This window comes from Tupaia chinensis, unplaced genomic scaffold (assembly GCF_000334495.1).
Source record: "Tupaia chinensis unplaced genomic scaffold, TupChi_1.0 Scaffold138060_1, whole genome shotgun sequence".
NCBI classification, from domain to species: domain Eukaryota; kingdom Metazoa; phylum Chordata; class Mammalia; order Scandentia; family Tupaiidae; genus Tupaia; species Tupaia belangeri.
Window position 1 is genome coordinate 944,377 of NW_006197961.1, and position 21,257 is coordinate 965,633.

At 47.8% G+C, this 21,257-nt stretch overlaps 1 protein-coding gene across 1 annotated transcript in view; it reads right to left on the reverse strand.

Annotated features, from left to right (window-relative positions):
* The window catches only part of CACNA1A (calcium voltage-gated channel subunit alpha1 A), a 335,330-nt gene that overhangs the window by 166,462 nt on the left and 147,611 nt on the right, over window positions 1–21,257 (reverse strand). The window contains exon 6 of the mRNA XM_027776775.1: window positions 17,110–17,303. Within this exon, the coding sequence (XP_027632576.1) occupies window positions 17,110–17,303 (194 nt within the window). The remainder of the gene's footprint in view (window positions 1–17,109; window positions 17,304–21,257) is intronic.

The window sequence follows — 21,257 nt, forward strand, 5'->3', positions numbered from 1 at the left end:
ATCCTATAGCAAGTTGAAAAATAATAATAAATAAAATTAAATAAATAGTTCTTAAAAAAAGGAAAGTAGGGTCTTGGCAGGTGTAATCAAGGTGACCTGAGGTCATGAGCGGGCTGAGACAGGCTGAGTTAAGGCACTGGGCTCCTCTTGGGGGTGTCTGTCTCTCTGTCTCTTTCTGGGAGAAAATAAATGGGTGGGTTTAAAAAAAAAGGGGGGGGACCAGCAGTTGGTGTAATGGCTATGTCACTGGACTCCCATGTAGTCGACTGCGGTTCGTGTCCCGGACCCGGTGGCTTAAAACTCACGCTGGGCGCATGTGCATGCGTGCCCAAGATCCCGAGAGGAGAATGGAGGAGAAGGTGGCGTAGCCATCCCCCCTGGGGGGTGATTTCTCACTTTCTGTCTCTCTGTCTCTCTCTGTCTGTCTGGTGAGCACACACGCCCTATAGCAAAAACCTCTCCAAAAAAAAAGGGGGGGGGAGGGGGAGGGAAAGGGACAACAGGTGGCATGGTGGTTAAAGGCTCTGGATTCCATATGGCCTACCATGGTTCGAGTCCCAGACTTAGCAGCTTGCTGTCTCACTTTCCCTTTCTCTTTCTGTCTCTGTATCTCTGTCTGGTCCAATTAAAATAATAACAATAGAATTAAATAAATAAATAATTATTTTTAAAAGGGGGGGGCTGCAGACACAGTGACAAACAAGCAAAGAAGGAGAAGGCCACGTGAGATGTGAGGATGGAGTCAGAGTGGCGTGTCTACGAGCCAAGGAACTCCATTATGGTTGATAAACCACCAGAAGTTGGGGGAGAGACGAGGAAGGAATCTATTCACAGTTTCAGAGGGACCACGGGCTAGCTGACTGCTTGATTCCAGACTTTCGGCCTTCAGAAAAAGATCATCATTTTTTAAATTCTTTTTTTTAGAGATTTTTTTTGGCACGTGTGCTTGCTGGAGAGACAGAGACAGAGAGACAGAAAGCAAGAAATCAACTCCCTAGGGGGGATGGCCATGCCACAGTCCCTTCTCTTCCATTCTGCTCTTGGGATTTGGGGCATACATGCACACACGCCCAATGTGAGTTATAAGCCTCCAGGTCTGGGACTTGAACCACAGTCAACTACATGGGAGTCCAGTGATGTAATCTTAACACCATCTCTTGGTCCCTACATTTGTTTTGTTTCATTTTGTTTTGCTATAGGGTATATGCACTTGGAGAGAGAGAGAGAGAAAGAGAGAGGGAGAAAGCACCCTCTCCCCTACCAAGGGAGGATGGCCACGCTGTAATCCCTTCTCCTCCATTCTCCTCTCAGAATTTTAGGCATGCATGCACACGTGCCTGGCACGTTTTTCTTTTTCTTTCTTTCTAGAAAAATTTTTGCTACAGGGCACATGTGCTCACTGGAGAGACAGACAGAAGATGAGAAATCAACCCCCCCTCCCTGGGAGGGGATGGCCACGCCACAATCCCTTCCCCATTCTGCTCTAGGGATTTTGTGCACACACACACACATGTGCCCAGTGTGAGTTCTAAGCTGCCAGGTCCAGGACTTGAACCACGGTCAACTACATGGGAGTCCAACAGCATAACCATTACGCCATCTGCTGGTCCTAATGCCTGGCATGTTTTTCAAAGCCACCAGGTTCAGGACTTGAACCACACAGTTGGCCATGTGGGATCCAGCACCTTAACTACCAGGTCACTGGCTGGGCCAAAATCTGACTGTTTTAAGTCCCTGGGATTGGGATACTTTGTCATGGCTGCTACTGGAAACAAGTGCGGTCATGAAGCTACGAAATGGTAGGGGTGGCTCTGCAGCCCTGTCACCTCCCTGCCCTTATCTTTTCCCTCCGTTCCCCCGGCTCACGCTGTTCCACCCACACGGATTCCCTGTAGCTCCTCACACATGCCCAACACAGTCCTCCCTCTGAGCCTCTGCACGGGCTGTTCCCTCTGCCTGGAACATACTTCTCTGAGATTGCTACAAGGCTCCTCCCTCACCTTCTGAAGTCCTCGCATCTTCTTAAGGAGGTCACCCCTTGGCCCTTTGCACCTGCACCCCTCACGTCTGATCCTCTGTTTCCATTCTATTTTTTCCCTTGGCCTCTCACCATCTAGGTAATTTATTTCTCTTGCTTGTCTCTGTCTTCCCAGCTGGACGTCAATTCTCCTCAGAGCAGGGGCTTTGTCCTCTCTGTTCCCTGCTATATTTATTATTATTATCATTATTATTACTGAGACATTTTTGCTCTAGGGCACATGGGCTCGCCAGAAAGACAGAGAGAGACAGAGAGACAGAAAGTGAGAAATCACCTCCCAGGGGGGATGGCCACGCTGCAATCCCTTCTCCTCCATTCTCCTCTCAGGATCTTGGGTACCCACGCACATGCGCCCAGCATGAGTTTAAGCCACCTGTCCAGGACTCGAACCATGATCAAATATATGGGAGTCCAGTGACATAGCCATTACGCCATCTGCTGGTTGCTCCCTGCTAGATTGCCAGCCTCTAGCATCTGGCATGCAGCTCGTGCTCAGTAGATGATTGTTGAATGAGAGGTGGGTCCAAGCTGCCTACATAGTCTCCATCCTCAACCCCTAAGTCAAGCTCCCTGGACTCTTTGCCTACACTCTCCTCTCTGGAGACTGATCTCTGCTGCCTGATGTTAGAGAATCTCTGTCTCTTATTTGCAGAAGGTTCATACACTCATGACAGAGAGGGGGGAAGAGAGAGAGAGAAAGTATTCCCACCCCTGGTCGACAAGCATGCCACGATCCAGGATTCGGGGTAGGCATGCACACGACCCCAGTGAGCGCTTCAGATCCCTGGAGCTGGAATTTGAACTGTGTGGCCAACCACGTGGGATCTGGCCCCCTTAATCACATGACCATGTGGCCGGCCTCAGATGACCTTTTTTCCTTTCCAACCTGGTCTTCAGTGCTATGCTCTGGATCTAACCATTCTCAGAGTCGGCTGCCAGTTTTGATTAGGAGATGGGTTTTCCCTGGGTGGGTGAGGTTTGCTCGGGAGCAAAACAGAAGATGAATTTTATGAGCAGAGAGCCTTAAACACCACGGTTGTTTTAAGATTATTCACTGGTATAGGATTGTCCACTGGGGGTGGGGAACCTAACCTCCTGGTTCTTCTTCTTCTTCTTCTATTTTTAAAGAGAATTTTTGCTAGCGGGCATGTGCACTCGCCAGAGAGAGAGAGAGACAGAAAGCAAGAAGTCACTCCCCAAGGGGTTGGCCATGCTGCAATCCCTTCTCTTCCATTTTTTTTCCTTGGGATTTTGGGCACACACACACACACACACACACACACACACACACACGTACCCACTGTGAGTTTTAAGCTGCCAGGTCCAGGACTCGAACTGTGGTCTACTACATGGGAGTCCAGCAACATAACCATTATGCTATCTGCAGGTCCCTGATCTCCTGGTTCTTATCTCCTCTAGCACATGAGCCTGGATTTGGAGGAGGATGGAGAAGGGCAGCTTGCTCGCTTGTCGAATTCATTAAGGATAGCTGGAGAAGATGCATTCTAGACATTACCCTGGCTTTGTTCCAAAGGCTCAGAGAGGTCCACTGCCTGGAACACTCTTCCCCATTAGCAGTATTATCAAATATTTCTGGCACTATGGTGGAAAGCATTATGATTCCTTTCTGGTTGGCTGTGAGCCACATGATAAGTGCTGGCCAATGAGGATTGAGTGGAAATAATGATGCTATTTCTGGTTGGCTGTGAGCCACATGATAAGTGCTGGCCAATGAGGATTGAGTGGAAATAATGATGCTATTTCTGGTTGGCTGTGAGCCACATGATAAGTGCTGGCCAATGAGGATTGAGTGGAAATAATCATGCTATTTTGGGGTCAGAGCACTGAATTTTCAACGTGGGACTCTCCAGGGATGTTCTACAACAACAAACAAAAACATTATTCGTGGTAGCTGCTCCAAAGTTCCCAGTGACTACACTGAGCAGAGCCCATGTCCCCCTGCTGCCAATCAGCACTAGACATGTAGCATGAGGAAGAAATACATTTGTTATTCACCTATTATGTAAACTGGAAATGACAATAAAAATTATATGTATGTACGTATGTGTGTGTATATATGTAGAAAATACATTTGCTGTTAAAGCCATGGAGAGCTTGGGGATGTTTGTTACTGCAGCTAACCTAGCTGACCTGACTGATACACTCTGAGTCTCTCCACAGTTTGCTCCTTTACCTCCTTCAGATCCTTCTGAAATGTCATCTTCCCATTGACCCCTCCATAGACCACATGAAGCAAGTGGGGAAAAGTGTGTCTCCTATACAAGGGGTATCCAAAAAGTTTATGGAAAAAATAAAACACTTTGCCTGGAGTTCAAAAAACATTTTTGCACCAAAATAAACTTGAAATTTCATTCCATTTCCCCCCCAACACACACATGAATTTCTTGAAGTGCTCTCAGCTGTCGGGTGGAGGCATGGCTATCTCAAAAAAGGTCAAACCCAGGATCACAGTGAGATGCTTCTGTTCTCCGAGCTTCTGCCTTGAGCTCTTTTTCCTGTAGGTCTTGGCTTGGCTGATCCCTTATCACTCAGCCTTGGCTCCACTCTGGCCCCCAGGGAGAAGTCTTCACGGACCTTGCTCTGTCCTATAGCTCATTCTCTTCTGAGCCTGTCTTACTCTCTCAATCATCTTGTCAATGTATGCATTGCAAGATGATCTGCTTGAACATCAGCTGCCCCAGGGTAGATATCTTTCCCATCTTGGTCTCCAGTGCTCAGAATAACACACGGCACACAGTAGGTGCTCATGAAACATCTTGGGGGGATCAAGACTAACAATGGAAAATGCATTTATCCCCAGTCCAGTCATTCATGTGCTGACGAGCACTACCACACTGGTAGACCTTACCCAGGCTGACAAAATACTGTCTACCTCTTGGAGCCAGCAGATGGCATAATGGCTATGTCGCTGGACTCCCATGTGGTCGACCGCGGTTCGAGTCCTGGATCCGGCGGCTTAAACTCACACCGGGCGCGTGTGCATGTGTGCCCAAGATCCTGAGAGGAGAATGGAGGAGAAGGGATTGCGGCGTGGCCATCCCCTCTGGGGGGTGATTTCTCGCTTTCTATCTCTCTGTCTCTCTCTATCTGTCTGGCGAGCGCATGCGTCCTAGAGCAAAAACCTCTCCAAAAAAAGAAAAAAACCAAAACAAAAAACAAACAGTTGGACAGGGCAAGGGACTGATTGATCCTTACTGCCATACCTAGCATGGCGCTCGGCACTCGCTGAGCACTCAATAAATACTCGTCACATAAATTAACGGCTGAGTCTCGAAAAATCCTTAAGTGTCTTCTGTTTTATGGTTTCTTTTTCTCTCTCTCTTTTTTTTTTTTTTGGGAGCATGGCTCATTCAGAAAAAGTATAGAGGATATAAAAAAAAATGTAGTGAGCTCAGGAGAACAGCCAGTTCCTCCGTATTCAGGGTAAAGCGGGGTGGCTGGGACGGTGACAATGCTCAGCTCTGACAGCGGCCATGAGGGAGGCTGAATGCCCCAGTTTAGACCCATTATAGATCACGCCGGGCCTGTTCATTATTTTCTGAGTTCTTCTGCCTTTTTCACTCTCCGCACTGTCCTGATTTGGATGATAAATGATACGTGTGTGGTCCCTGGTGACCTCCTTGGCCTCATTGGCACCCTCAGTCGCCCTCAGTCACCCCTCTCTCCAGCCACACTGGGAGGGGGGGGCGCTGTTCCTCTCCAACGCCAGGAACTCCGCTGCCCGTGGGCACTGGCTGTTTACCTACCTGGGTCGTCCTTCCCAGAGCTACCCACATGGCTCCCCTTCAATTCTCTCAAGCCTTATTAGAAAGAATGCAACTGGACCAGCAGAAGATATGGTAGTTAAGGTGCTGGACCTCCCCATGGCCGATTGCGGTTCAAATCCCAGACCTGGTGGCTTGAAAATCACACCAGATGAGGGCCGGCGGATGGCATAAGGATGACGTCGCTGGACTCCCATGTGGTGGACCGCAGTTTAAGTTCTGGATCTGGCAGCTTGAAACTCACTCGGGTGCAAGAGGAGAACAGAGGAGAAGGGATTGTGGCATGGCCATCCCCAAGAAGGGGTGGGAGGTGATTTCTCGCTTCCTGTCTCTCTCTCTCTGTCTGTCTCTCCAGCGAGTGCACATGTTCTATAGCAAAAAAGAAAAAAGAAAAAAGAAAAAAAACCTCTCTAAAAGAAAAAGAAAATCACACCAGTTATGTGTGTGTGCCTAGAATCCCAAGAAGAGAAAGGAGCAGAAGGGACCGAGGCCATCCCCCTCTGGAGGGTGCTTTCTCACTTTCCCTCTCTCTGTCTCCCTCTGGTTAGTGCACATGCCCTGTGGCCAAGCCCTAAAAAAAGGAAAAGAAAAAGAAAAGAGAAAAAGGAAAGAAAGACTGCAACCTCTGAGGAACGCCGAGATCCCTTCTCCTCCATTCTCTTCCTAGGATCTTGGGCACACACGCACACGCGCCTGGCGTGAGTTTAAGCCACCGGATCCGGGACTCGAACCACAGTTGACTACATGGGAGTCCAGAGACGCAGCCGTTACGCTAACTGCTGGTCCCAATGAGGTATCCATTTCTTCACTGTAAAATGACTTATTCTTTGGAAGTGAGGCATTAAATCCAGCCTACTCTCCAAAGAGGGCAGGTTTTGTTTCACCTTCTGGGGTGTGGGTGGGCATGGGGGGTGTTTGCATATATGAAGGGGAAGTCTTTGGGCTGGTTAGTGTCGCGGTGGTAACTAACACTGCGATGCTCCATCTCCAGGAGAGGATCCTGGGTTCGTGTGCATTTTGTGCCTGTGATCTGGGCTGGCTGGGGCTGGGGTGGACTGTGCTGTGAAGCTCCTGTGCGGATGGGCCAGTAGGTGGCGTGATGGTTAAGGAACTGGACTCCCACATAGATGACCGCGGTTTGAATCCCAGACCTGGCAGCTTGCTTTCTTGCTTTCCTTCTCTCTCTTGTCTCTCTCTGGTGAGTGCATGTGCCTTACAGCAAACTGAAAAGAAAAATAATAGGAGCCAGTCAATGGCATAGCAGTTACGTTGTTGGACTCCCACATGGTTGACAGCAGTTCGAGACTCGGACTTGGTGGCTTGAAACACATGCCGGGCTGGTGTGCGTACGTGCCCAAGATCCCAGGTGGAGAATATAGAAGAGATTGTGGCATAGCTGCCCCCCATCCCCCTGGGGGGTAATTTCTTCCTTCCCCTCTCACTGTCTCTGTCTCTCTGGTGAACGCATGTGCCCTAAGGCAAAAACCTCTTAAAAAAACAAACAAACAAACAAAAAAACCTTGTTGGGGAGGGTGCCTATCTCTCTTTCTCACTCACAGGGAAAACAAATAAATCAACTTAACAAAATGAGTTGACTGTGGTTCGAGTCCCGGACCCGGTGGCTTAAACTCACGCTGGGCGCGTGTGTGTGCGTGCCCAAGATCCCGAGAGGAGAATGAAGGAGAAGGGATTGCGGCGTGGCCATCCCCCCGGGGGGTGATTTCTCGCTTTCTGTCTCTCTGACTCTCTCTGTCTTTCTGGCAAGCGCGTGTGCCCTTTGGCAAAAACCTCTCCAAGAAAACAAAAAGTAAGGAATTCTTCTGTAAGGAAGATTTGACCCTCCTCGATTTAGCTGGTGTTATTTCCTAGTAAAATAGTAGAAATTATTATTTATTATTGATACATCAAGTAATCATTTATTCCCTTGAGTGTGAATTCTTCTCTGAACAGATTGTGTAAAGGGCTCCCAGAACACTAGGTGCTTAGAAACAGTCATTTCCCTCCCTCCCTCCCTGTCTCCTGGTCTAGGGACAGTCAAATAAAAAAATTATTTTTCCCCTCCTTAACATTTTAGCAATACAAGTTTCAATATTTTTCCTGATTAGAACACTGCCTTGATCCACAGATAATGTATGCATATGTAAAAAAATGATCATAGGTATACATAGTATCCCATCACATGTTTTCAAAAGAAAAAAGTGGGGCTGGCAGGTGGCGTGGTGGTTAAGGTGCTGGACTCCCATATGGCTGACTGTGGGTCGAGTCCTGGACCGGGTGGCTTGACAAATCACACTGAGTGTGTGTCCGTGCATGCCCAAAATCCCAGGAGGAGAACGGAGGAGAAGGGATTGTGGTGTGGTCATCCCCCCATGGGGGGTGATTTCTCACTTTCCTTCTCACTGTCTCTCTGTCTCTCTCTCTGACGAGCACACATGCCTTATGGCAAAAATCGAAAAACAAAAACAAAAGTGAAAAAAGAAACCAGTACATTGTGTTCCTTGTAGAACAATTTGAAGATCTAGAGAAGTCCCAAGAAAATAAAGATTTCTGAATTCTACTCTCTGAAGGTGGTCTTGGTGTGATGTTTTTTCTAGTTTTATTTTTCTTTACTTTCATTTTTCTATTTATACATTTGCGATCATAATGGTCTTGATTTCTTTTGAAAAATTAATTTCTGGGACCAGCAGATGGCATCATGGCTATGTTGCTAGACTCCCATGTAGTCAACTATGGTTCAAGTCCCGGACCTGGTGGCTTAAACTCACACCGGGCGCATGTGCGTGCGTGCCCAAGATCCCAAGAGGAGAATGGAGGAGAAGGGATTGCGGCGTGGTCATCCCCCTGAAGGGGGTGACTTCTTACTTTCTGTCTCTCTCTGCCTCCCCATGCCTCCTGTCGCAAAAACCTCTCTAAAAAAAAACCAAGTAGATAAAATTTTAAAATTAAAATGAATTTCCCCCTCTCATCATTATAGGATGAATGTTTCTTTGCATCTTTAAATATTCTTCCGACAGATGACTGTTAATCACTGTATGGAGGGACCACGTGGTTTTTAACCAGTACCTATTGTCAGGCTTTTAATTGCTTCTAGTTTTGTTCTCATTTTATAAATAACCCTGGGATGCACATCCTGAGATAAACCTTCAACAGCATCGCTGAGGAGCTGAGGTGAAGATTTCTTCAAAAGATACTTTAACTTAGGAAGCAAGCCAAGGAAGAAAGAAAAGAAACACATGGAAAACCTGGAAGGGAGCCAGACAGGGTGTGTAGGTGTGCTACTGTTTCCTTTGCTGGGGATGCTCTTTCTCAAACATCTGCCTGGCTCCTGACTGCTCTGACCAAATATCACCTCCTCCAAGGTGCCCTCCTGGATTGCCTCATCTAAGCTGGCCCTTACCACTCAAGATTTCTTGTTTCCTCTTGAAGGTTATGCACTTACTGTCCCCCTCACCCCATATAATTTACTATTATGTTTATTTGTGACGATCTCTCTGATTTGAGTTGGGGTTTTCTTTCCTTTTTTTTCTTTTTCTTTCTCCTTTTAGTTTGCTATAGGGCTGTGTGTGATTGCTGGAGGGAGAAAGAGAGAAGGTGAACATCGCCCCCCCCCCCAAAGGGGACAGTCACTCTGCAATCCCTTCTTCATTCTTCTCTAGGGATTTTGGGCACGTACATACAAGCCCGGTGTATTTTTCAAATCGCCGGGTCCAGGACTCAAACTGCACAGTTGGCCATGTAAGACCCAGTCACCTTAACCACCACGCTACCTGCCGGCCCCAGGACGGCTGTCTTTCAAGTAAACGCAGGCACCTGAGGGGACGGTGCCATGTGACAATGGAAGATTGAAGGACAGGACAATGACAAGCCCAAGAAACCAAGGGTCGGGGCCAGGACCTCCCTGTCCAGGCCAGGTGCACACGTGTCCGTGTGTGCACGGACTGGCCGAGGTGGGGTCTAATGGGGTGTGAGGATTAGGGGGGGTACCTGTCTCTCTCCTGGAAGAGATAAATCAACAAATTTAATGACGAGACAAGACAAAGCAAAACGCAGGTAGTTGACAAGCACCAGAAGCTGGAAGCGGCAGAGAAGGACTCTTCCTTAGACTCTGGAAACAGGAAAGGATCCTCCAATAGCTTGAGCATGGACTTCTGGCCTCCCAGAAGCGTAAGACGATAAATTTCTGTTACTTTCTATTCTTTTTTTTTTTTTTTTTGGAGAGATTTTCACTGTAGGGCGCGGGCGCTCGCCAGACAGACAGAGAGAGACAGAGAGACAGAAAGCGAGAAATCACCCCCCCAGGGGGGATGGTCACGCCGCAATCCCTTCTCCTCCATTCTCCTCTCGGGATCTTGGGCACGCACGCACACGCGCCCGGCGTGAGTTTTAAGCCACCGGGTCCGGGACACGAACCTCGGTCGACTACGTGGGAGTCCAGCGACATAGCCATGACGCTAACTGCTGGTTCCCTTATTTTCTATTCTTAAAGAGAGATTTTTTGCTACAGGGCATGTACACTTGCTGAGAGACAGAGACAGAGAGATAGAAAGCAAGACATCACTCCCCAGGGGGGATGACCACAGCACGCCGCAATCCCTTCTCCTCCTTTCTCCTCTTGGGATTTTGGACTTGCATACACAACATACCTGGTATGAGTTTCAAGCCACCGGGTCTGGGACTCGAACCACGGCCAGCCATGTGAGAGTCCAGCACCTTAATCGCGACGCCATCTGCTGGCCCCTATACATTTCTGTTTTAAGTCACACAATTTGCGATACTCTGTTAGGGCAGTCCCAGAAAAAGAAAAAACAAATCTAGGAGTTGATCCCAGGAAATACCAAATAAAGAAGGAGCGATGAAGGCCAGCAGGTGGCGTGGAGGTTAAGGCACTGGATTCCCATATGATCGACTGTGGTTCAAGTCCTGGACCTGGTAGCTTACTTTCTCACTTTCTCTCTCTCTCTCTCTCTGTCTTTCTCTGGTGAGTATGTGTGTTCTGTAGCACATTAGTAATAATAATGATAAATAAAATCACATAAATGATTCTTTTTTTTTTTCTTCAGAGGTTTTTGCTATAGGGCACATGCACTCACCAGAGAGACAGAGAGACAGAAAGTGAGAAATCACCTCCCAGGGGGGATGGCCACACCGCAATCCCTTCTCCTCCATTCTCCTCTCGGGGTCTTGGGCACGCACGCACACGCGCCCGGCGTGAGTTTTAAGCCACCGGGTCCAGGACATGAACCACGGTCGACTATGTGGGAGTCCAGCGACATAGCCATTACGCTAACTGCTGGTCCCTAAATGATTCTTTTTTAAAAAATTATTTAATTTTATTTACTATTATTAGTATAATTATTAGTTTTAATGAGAGAGAGAGAGAGAAAGGGAAAGTGAGAAAGCAAGCCACCAGGTCCAGGACTTGAACTGTGGTTGGCCATGTGGGAGTCCAGCACTCTAACCACCGCACCACCTGCCGGCCCCAACAAATGATTCTTAAAAAAAAAAAAAAAGGAATAACGGCAAATAAAGGGTGCATGAGCAAGCATGTGAGCCCCTATGGACGACGACAACCCAATCTTGCTGGGGAAGGATGGAGTCTCCTCAAAGCACATGATGGGGTGGGAGCTGGGGTATTTATCCAAGAACTTCTCCAGACATTGATAGGTGCTGTTCTCGGGGGGTGCAAGGGGTTCCCACCGCATCCCGGGGGGAAGCAGAGAGTGGCAGGGGGTTGCCACAAGATCCTCATCCTCAAGGAGCCTTGACCTTTGGGCGTGGGGTTTCCCAAGTGCAGTCCTATGGACCTGGGGGGCCCATTCCGTCTCAGTGGTGAGTGCGCTGCAGGAGGTTGAGGCGCATCGCAGACCTCCCTCCACTAGAGGTCAGTGGCTGTCACCCAGTTACGGCAACCAAGTCGGTTTACGGATTCCGCCCTGTTGCCCGGTGGGGCAAAAGCCTCCCGGGTAAGAAGCTCCACGCTAGGGACCAGCAGTTGGCGTCATGGCTATGCCGCTAGACTCCCATGGAGTGGACCGCAGTTCGAGTCCCGGACCCGGTGGCTTAAAACTCACGCCAGGAACATGTGCGTGCGTGCCCAAGATCCCAAGACAATGGAGGAGAAGGGATTGCGGCGTGCCCATCCTCCCTGGGGGTGACTTCTCGCTTGTGTGGACTGTGGGGGCGTGACCTATAGCAAGCTCCAACTACATTGCCTTTAGACTCTAATCATTGCAGAGGCCCCTATCCAAAGGCCGATGGTGGGATTCAGTGCACGGAAAGGCTAGAAAGTGACGCAGTTAGCAGTTAAGAAAGAAAAGATCCGGGGCTGGCAGGTAGTGTGGTGGTGCAGGCACACATGACAAAAGCTGGTTCGAGTCCCAGACCTGGCAGCTTGCTTTCTCACTCTCTCTCTCTCTCTCTGGTGAGTGCAAGAACCCTATAACAGATTTTTTAAAAAGTAATAATCATTAAAAATGAAATAAAATAAATAATTATTTAAAGAAAAAGGTGAGGGGGGGGCAGCAGGTGACGTGAGGGCGAAGGCTCTGGACTCCCACATGGCCAACCGCTGTGAGAGTCCCACACCAGGAGCCTTGCTTTCTCACCCCTCTCTCTCCTGCTTTTTCTCTCTCTGATCAAAGTTATCTCATAATCATGCGACCAGCAGTTAGAGTAATGGCTATGTCACTGGACTCCCATGGAGTCAACCGCAGTTCGAGTCCCGGACCCGGTGGCTTAAAACTCATGCCGGGCGCGTGTGCGTGCGTGCCCAAGATCCCGAGAGGAGAATGGAGGAGAAGGGATTGCGGTGTGGCCATCCCCCCTGGGGGGTGATTTCTCGCTTTCTGTCTCTCTGTCTCTCTGTCTTTCTGTTGAGCGCACGAGCCCTATAGCAAAAATCTCTCAAAAAAAAAAAAAAAAACCAACAACCCAAAAAACAAACAAAAAAAATCAGCATCAGAATCATAATAAAATGAAATAATTTAAAGGAAAAAAAAAAAAAGAAAAGGAAAGGAAAGATGGCAAGTAAAGGGTCCGTGCGGGAGCACGGGACCCCTGGGGACAGCGGGACCAGGGCGGGGATTGAAGCTGGCCCCCACAGCACACGCCGTTTCCTCGGGAGCTGCTGGAGTGGGTCCAATGAAAAATTCATACCCGTTTCTAAAAGGAGAGGCGCTCTGAGCGCAGCACTGGGCTTACGCAGAGCTGGCTCAGCACCAGGCACTGTTCCAAACGCCTCACGTGGCTCTCCCTCACGCTGTCCTCGCTCCCTCCAAGGCAGACTTCTTGCCGTTTTGCACATGACGAAAGGGAGGCAGAGAGAGGGCAAGCAACTAGGCAAAGGCGGCACAGCAAGGAAGGGGTGGAGACCGAGGCTGGAGCCTGTGCTCTCGACCCCTCAGCTTGCTTCTCTGTGGGGCCTCCGCTCTAAGCCCAGAGGCACCCTAACCCCCCGAATGACGGTGCTTTGCTGCTCGCTGGAATTCTCTAGAAATTCAGAGCACTGCTTGCACTTCCTCTCTCACCACCAGGCATCGCGCCAGTGTCCCATGTTGGACTCTCAGAACATTTCTCTGGACCTCAGACATCCCTTGTTCTTTTTTTTAATTTCCCAGAGGGCGCATGTGTGCACCAGAGAGACAGGGAGACAGAGAGACAGAGAGAGAGGGCAAACACCCCCTGCCATCTGCTGGTCCCGGCTAAGCTGTTTGCTGGTGAAGCCCAAGAAAGAGCCTGAGCCTGGATCTGCCATTGGTCCCCAAAGACATTACAACCTCCTGTAAGACAAAGTACCATTCCCTTGCCCATGGTCTTCATGTCTGTTAATTAATGACCATAATAATGGTAGGCATCTGTGTTGTCTAGACTGCAGATGACACGCTCGCGATGCAGTGACTTGGGCAGTATGTGACATGCACGGCTGTCCAGGGAGGTTCTGTCTGCTGCCTACCCCTGAGGTGTACTCCGATTTTTGTTGTTGTTGTTTAAAGGCTTTTTCCCCAGGGCATGGGCTCTTGCCAGAGACAGACAGTGAGAGAGAAAGTGAGAGATCATCCCCCAGGGGGATGGCCACACCTTAGTCCCTTCTCCTCCATTCTCCTCTCAGGATTTTGGGCATGCATGTGCATGTACCTGGAGTGGGTTTCAAGCCACTGGGTCTGGGATTTGAACCACAATTGGCCAGGTGAGAGTCCATATTGCCAGAAAGACAGAGAGAGACTGAGAGACAGAAAGTGAGAAATCACCCCCCAGGGGGGATGGCCATGCCACAGTCCCTTCTCCTCCATTCTCCTCTCAGGATCTTGGGCACGCATGCACACGCACCTGGTGTGAGTTTTAAGACACCGGGTCCGGGACTCGAACCGCAGTCGACTCCATGGGAGTCCAGCGATATAGCCATTATGCCAACTACTGCTGGTCCCTCAAGTCCACATCTTAATCATTACTGCTGGCCCCCAAACTGTACTTTTATTTTTAAACAATTATTATTTTTATTTAAGTTGATTTATGTATTTATTTTTAATTTGAGCAGAGAGGGAGAGAGAGGGAGAGAGAGAGAGAGAGAAAGAGAGAGTGTGAGAAAGCAAGCTGCCAGGTCCAGAACTCAAACTGTAGTTGGCCATGTAGGAGTACAACGCCTTTAACCACCATGCCACCTGCTGTCCCCCCCCACCACCCCCCAAAGCTGTTCTCTTAACTCCACTATAAAATGGGCCACTGATAAAGAAAATGGGTTCTGGCACACCAACCTCTACTCCCCAGGGGAGAAATTCCTGAAGGAACACGCACGGCGACCAAGAAGGAAGGGCAGCTTCTCTGTGTGCAAGAGGAAGCCAGGGCTTGCTTCCCCAAGCAGGTCAAGCTCCGGCCCATATGAGGCAGACAGAAACTCAACTGGTAACTCTAGCCCTTAGGGTCAGTGGGGAAGAGACCTCCGTGGGTCAACAGAGATACATGTGCAAAGCAGCCCAAGGACACGCCAGTCACTACACATGTGGTGTCCTTGTGTTCCATCCCAAATCTTTGTCTCTGCCCTTTTCCAACAGCCAACGCGAGAAGAGCTTAAGACCCTCTTAGCAGCACAGGTGGGTGAGAGAAGGTGTACTGTGTTGAAGGCAGAGAGGGCTTTACAATGTGCTCATCTGGGGCGGGCCTCATGGCCTGGTGGTTAAGGGAGTTGGATTCCACAGGGCCAAGGGAGAGTTCAAATCCCAGTCAGTGCATGCGTGCACCAAATCCTAACAGGATGGAGAAATGGTGGAGAAGGGCTTGCAGCATGACCATGGCCTGGGGAGAGGGCGGAATGCTTTCTCCCTTCTCTCTCTCTATTTTTCTCTGGTGAGTGCATGTCTCCTCTGGCAAATTAAAAACAAACAAAAAAGAGAATACTATGGGGTTGTACGATAGAGTGAAGAGGCTGTCTATGTCCCATGCTGGAGAAATCTCTAGAATATGCTGTTATGAGAGGAAAGTTCTACTCAACCATAAGAAAAAACAAAAACAAAAAACAAAACCCAGTACGACCCTGATATTTGATGCAAAGTGGATGAATATGGAAGATTTCATGCTAAGCGAAGCAAGCCAGACTATGAAAGACAAGCATTGTATGTCTCCATTCAATATATCCCAAATGTCTGTGGTCTATAGTAGAAACAGACTGGAAGGTATAATATCAGGGGGGCCAACTGTAGATACTAGAGACAGTATAGAAGAGGGTGGGTAATAGCGGGTGGTATGGAGGGGAGCAGGAAAAAAAAAAACAGACAAAACACTTGACAGACACAAAAATGAACAGTTATCTGTTGTCGATCATGTATATGGTAATGTCTTTGACTTAACTAATGCGTACTTAACTATATACAGTGATTAAATATAAATAAAAAAGAAAGAAGGATACAAATTTGACTATGTTTGTATTTATATAAATAAATATTGGATGGAGGGACCAGCAGATGGTGTAATGGTTATGTCACTGGACTCCCATGTAGTCAACCATCGTTCGAGTCCCAGACCCAGAGGCTTAAAACTCACACAGGCCATGTGTGTGTGTGTGTGCCCAAAATCCTGAAAGGAGAATAGAGGAGAAGGCATTGCAGCATGGGCATCTTCCCTGGGGGGTAATTTCTTGCTTTCTGTCTCTCTGTTTCTCCAGCAAGTGCATGTGCCCTATAATAAAAATCTCATACATACATATATACATACATAATATTGAATGAATATACAAGGAACTAAAGGAATTGTATTGGGTTGTTGGAAAAGTCATGATGCATTTTTGCATTAAAAAACAGAAAAGTACGTCATGATTTTTTTGACGACCCAATATATGGCGGTAGGGCACAGGAAGTAGGTGGTGGGGGTCAGTAGGGGTGTATGTCTTTTTAGATACATCGCTAACATCTTCAAGACCTAGGACAAATGGCAACAGGGAGGTCACACGCTATGCCTACCTACTGAAGAGCTACTAAATAAAACATGCTTTATGCTTCTACTCAACACACATACTTTCATCTACACTGGGAAACCAAGGGTGGAATTTAGAAATCTGAAAATTTGTATTGGATCACGGTGTAGGAAGAGCCAGCCCTGCCCCTTGATCATGGCCTTACCCTTCTCCTCCTACTCAGGGCTCTGTATGGTCATAGTACAGTCACATTCATACCAACATCCATCCCTTGGATGCCCTTGGCCCCTTGGGGGTGGTGGCATATAAACAGATCCATGGGAGAGTCTCATGCAAGGCCATGGGATCTGGGCTTGGGTAGGGAATTCCAGGGTCCTGGATAACCCAGAGTGTGGTCTTGAAAGTGGGACCCAAGCTCCTGTTGGACATGTCCCCTTAGCCCCAGAAACTCCTCATCTCATGGAGAAGGGCAAGGGTGAAGGAGGGCCAGGTGAGCCCCAGAACAGAGCTCTCTATTGCTTAGGTCCATGGATATTTCTCTATCTCTTACCCACGTTAGTTTTGGATCATCCAGTCTCTACATATTCAAAAATCTAAAAATGACACTTAAACACTCGCACAATGAAAAATGATGCCGCAATTGTGTGCCCTCCAGACTTCTGTGCTCCAAGGAGCCCTGTCTCTAGTTAGAATTCTGCTGAGGAACCCATCATCAGAGTCTTCCAAGTCCCGAGCCTCAGGACTGGCTTTTCTAGGTCTGTGCTCAAGTTGGATCTGGCTGCCTCCTCCAGCTCTCTCACTGCAGCCTCTGGAACCTGAATGGTCCCAGAGGCTATTCCCCCAGGACTCTGGCAGCCCACAGGTACTGCCCCAGCGTTACTTACATTGTAGAGGAGATCAGTCCATCCTTCCATGGTGATGCACTGGAAAACAGTCAGCACTGCAAACAGGATGTTGTCAAACTGAGTGATCCCGTTGTTGGGCCCTTCCCAGTAGGGCTGACATTTGGTCCCATTGGGGCAGGTGCGGGCAGGTTCCTCTTCCCCACATGGAGCCGGAGACTCACCCTGAATGTCATCTATGGAAGGAAAGGAGGAAAATGTCAGAGGAAGGAGCAGGGAAAACCAGATCAAAGAAACAGGCACCAGTGAATGTTCAATGCTGAGTTTTCTTCTCAAATAGCAGGAGGCAGATTATTGGGGGAAAATGGGAATTGGATTGAAACTAGTGTGTATATTTATATACATAGTTTGACTTTGCTGATCTAGAAAGTATTTTCTATTTTCTTTCATTTCTTCTCTAAGCTTTATTACTTTTCTCTTCTTGTTTTCTGTAGGTTTTCTTTGCTGCTCTATTCCAAAATGTTTGAGATGCACTAACATTCTCTAGGGCTATACATTGCCCTTTAAATGCAGCTTTAGCTGTACCTTAAAAATGTTCCCACGGATCATCATTATTGTTCAAGTGAAATATTTTGTAAATTATCTTCTTTATTTCTTCTTTGATCCGTGGGTAATTAAGAAATATTTCATTAAAAGCTTGACATATAGGGGCTGGCAGGTGGCATGGGAGTTAAGGCACTGGACTCCCACAAGGCTGACTGTAGCTTAAGTCCTAGACCTTGTGTCTTGCTTTCTCACTTTCTTTGCCTCTGTCTCTCTCTGATGAGCATACGTACCCTATGGCAAATTAAAAAATAATAATAATAATAAATAAGGAAAATAAAATACATAATTCTTTAAAAAACACTCGATATACATATGTTCGGATGTGTGTACCTGTTGCCAAAGTTCATGGAAAACAGAATGAAAGCATGAGTTTACTTCGGTGCAAAGATTTTTGAAATCCATTCTTACTTTTTTCATAAACTGCATTTTCCATGAACTTTTGGAAGACCACAAGTGTGTGTGCTGTGTGCGCACATGTGTGTGTATACGTAAAGAGAGTTTATCTATACAGAGAAACAGAAGAGGGAGGGAGAGAAAACCTAAGTATACCTATCACTAATTTCAACACGTCTCCACAACAAGTCAATCTTTTTTCTTCTATACCCTTTCTACACACTTTGCCTTGCCACTAAAATGTGAAAGCTAATCTCAGATACGACATCATTCCAGCCATAAATAAGAGGCATGTCTCTTAATTTCCCAACACTTTTAGACTTTGTTTTGTGACTCATTTTCCAGCTTACTTGCATTGTGGTCAGAAAATATGTTTTGTATTTTCCAGCCCTTTGAATTCAGTGGAGACAAGTTTTATGGTCCCTAAGACACTCTATTTTGGTAAATGCCCTGTGTGTGTTACACGGTTGTTGGGTGCAACATTCTTCAGACATTTGCTAGGACAAATTTTCAATCGTGTTGTGTTATTCCTCTTTAGCCTTTCTTGCTACTTTTTTTTCTTTTTCCTTTGAGATGTACTGGGCTCAGGGAGCTGTTCTGGGGGCGAAAGACTCCAGCACACGCAGTTCCTCCCCTCGCCTAAGGGTAAGGAACAGGAGCTGAGTTTTCTCCTCAAATAGCAGGAGGCAGATTGTGAAAATGCCACCAGGAGAGAGAAACGTGCCTACGGACACCCCGAAGACAGCTTTGTGGGGATGGAACAGTTGGGGTAGGCACGAAAAGGTCGGTCTGGATCCCAAGGTGTTGAGAGCGAGGGGACAGGAGGCAGGGAAACACCAATAACTCTCCCGCTGAGAGCGTCCTCGTTTGCCCAGAGCCGCGGGTCTGAGCAGGCTCCATTCAGGGACCGACATTTTTGAAGGTTTTCAAACAACAATGAGACATTGTCCATCAAGGAAACAGCTGAGAGTGTCAACTCCAGCCTCCTCCACGACACAAAGAAATCTCAGCGTATCTGTTATGGGCTTCACCGTGGCAATTCCCATCCGCAACTGAACACACAGCAGAGGGAAATACACCAACAGCGAATGAATGAAGCTTGTTGACCTGCTGAGTTCCGGTTCTATAAAAACTCTAAGGGGCCAGCAGGTGGCCTGGTGGTTACGGGTGCTAGACTCCTGCGTGGCTGACTGTGGTTCGATTCCCGGACCTGGTGACTTGCTTTCTCACTTTCTTTCTCTCTCTCTCTCTATCCCTTTCTGGTCAAATTAAAATAAGTAAGTAAATAAATAAATACATAAATTTAAATAAAGTAATTCTTAAAAAAAAAGAAAAAGAAAAAGCAAGAAACTCTGAATCCAGCCTCACCAGGAATTCTACTCGCTGGGAACAACTTCTCATTTATGCTAGACTTGGTATGAGGGCTATGATTTAATAAATACAGATTGGAAGGGAACTTTTTTTCCACCGAAGGCTCAGGGCAGGGGGAAAAATAAAACCCATGGGCTCCTGTAATAAATGAGAATCAAGGCCAGCTGGTGGTGTGTTGCTTAAGGCAGCTAGATCCCACGTGGCCACTTAGGTGGTTCGAGTCCCAGATCTGGCAGATTGAGAATCACGCCGGCCATGTGCACGTGCATGCCCACAAACCCAGGGACAGAATGGAGGAGAAGGGATTGTGGCATGGCCATCCTCCAGAGTGTGTGTGTGTGTAGGAAGGAGGTGATTTCTCACTTTCCCTCTCTTTCTCTCTGGCGAGTGCACATATGCCCTACGGGGAAAACGAAAATAAATAAATAAAGGCGAATCACTGTTTGCTGAGAAGTTGCCTCCATCTAGAATCTTCTTAGCCTCCACGCTATCCAATTCTGACTCCGTTTCCACCTCTCCTAGAGACCCTCTGGGTCAGCCCAGTTAATACAATCCCCTACCCCATCGCGGACCTATAATGCCTGAATTTTCATATTTGGGGATGGTGGGTGCGTGAACAGAATAACCCATTAGCAGGGCTGGCAGGTGGCATGGTGGTTAAGCGCACTGGACTCCCATATGGCTGACCAGGGTTTGAGTCCTGGACCTGGCAGCTTGCTTTCTCTCTCTCTCTCTCTCTCTCTCTTGCTCTGTCCCTTGCTGGTCAAATGAAAAGAAATAAATAAAGAAAGTTAAATAAAATAATTCTTTAAAACAAAAAAAAAGAAGAAGAAAACCCATTCGCTTTCTCTGCTCTCAATGGTGGCAAAGGAGGGGGGGGTGGGTCTTGTCTCCTTCAAGTATTTGGGCAGCTCTTAGAAAGCAAGAAGCCTTCCCCTTCATCTCTGTATTTCTCTTGAACATTTAGCACAACACAGGAACTGGGGTACACAGGAACTGGGCTCTCGATGCTAAGGAACGCCAGGTGAGAGAGCCTCTATCTACAGCAGCTTGGCCCAGTGGTATTCTCCATCGCGATCCCCCTCAAATCCCCCCAACCACCAACCCGAAACCCTTGGAGGGTGGCTTCGAGAAAAGCAACCGTCCAGAGAGTCTGAGGAACTGGGTTATAAATACATTTTAAAATTAACCTGCTGCCTGGGTGTCTGTATATATCTGTCTCTTACTCACACACCCTTATATTTTTAATCGTGAGCTTCTCAGTCATCCTCCTAAACCAAGACTTCCTACCCCAACGGTGTCTTCACCCACATCTGACTCCTCACAACCCCACTCAGACCCGAGTCAGCATGCGTGGCTCCATTTTTATTAGTTAGTCTTGGCTGGAGGGGAAAAAAAAATCTCCCATAGAAGGAGGACTCAGTAGCCCTGGGTTTTCTGCCCCTGGTTGATTTTCCGAGGGCCCCTGCATGTCTCTCTTTCTCTCTCTCTCTCTCTCTTTCTCTCTCTCTCTCTCGCATTTCCGCCTGCGTGAAGAGGCCAGGCATCGAAATAGCTGTGCCTCAATTAACACCTTCTTCATCGGGGAAAGAAATAATTAGGACGTTCCATACTGAGCAAACTTCACAAGCCCAGGAGAGAAGGAGTCGGAGGAAGAAGAAAAAAGAAAGGGGGGGGAAGAAATTTACAAAAACCAGGTGTCTCGAATATACCTTCCCCGCTGGGTTCTCCCTCCCCCTGGGGAGGTCTGGAAAGGGGGTTTGGTGGCTGCCTCTGCTGATCCCCTTGGGGGGCCGTGGATAGAGAGGGGGAGGGGGCAT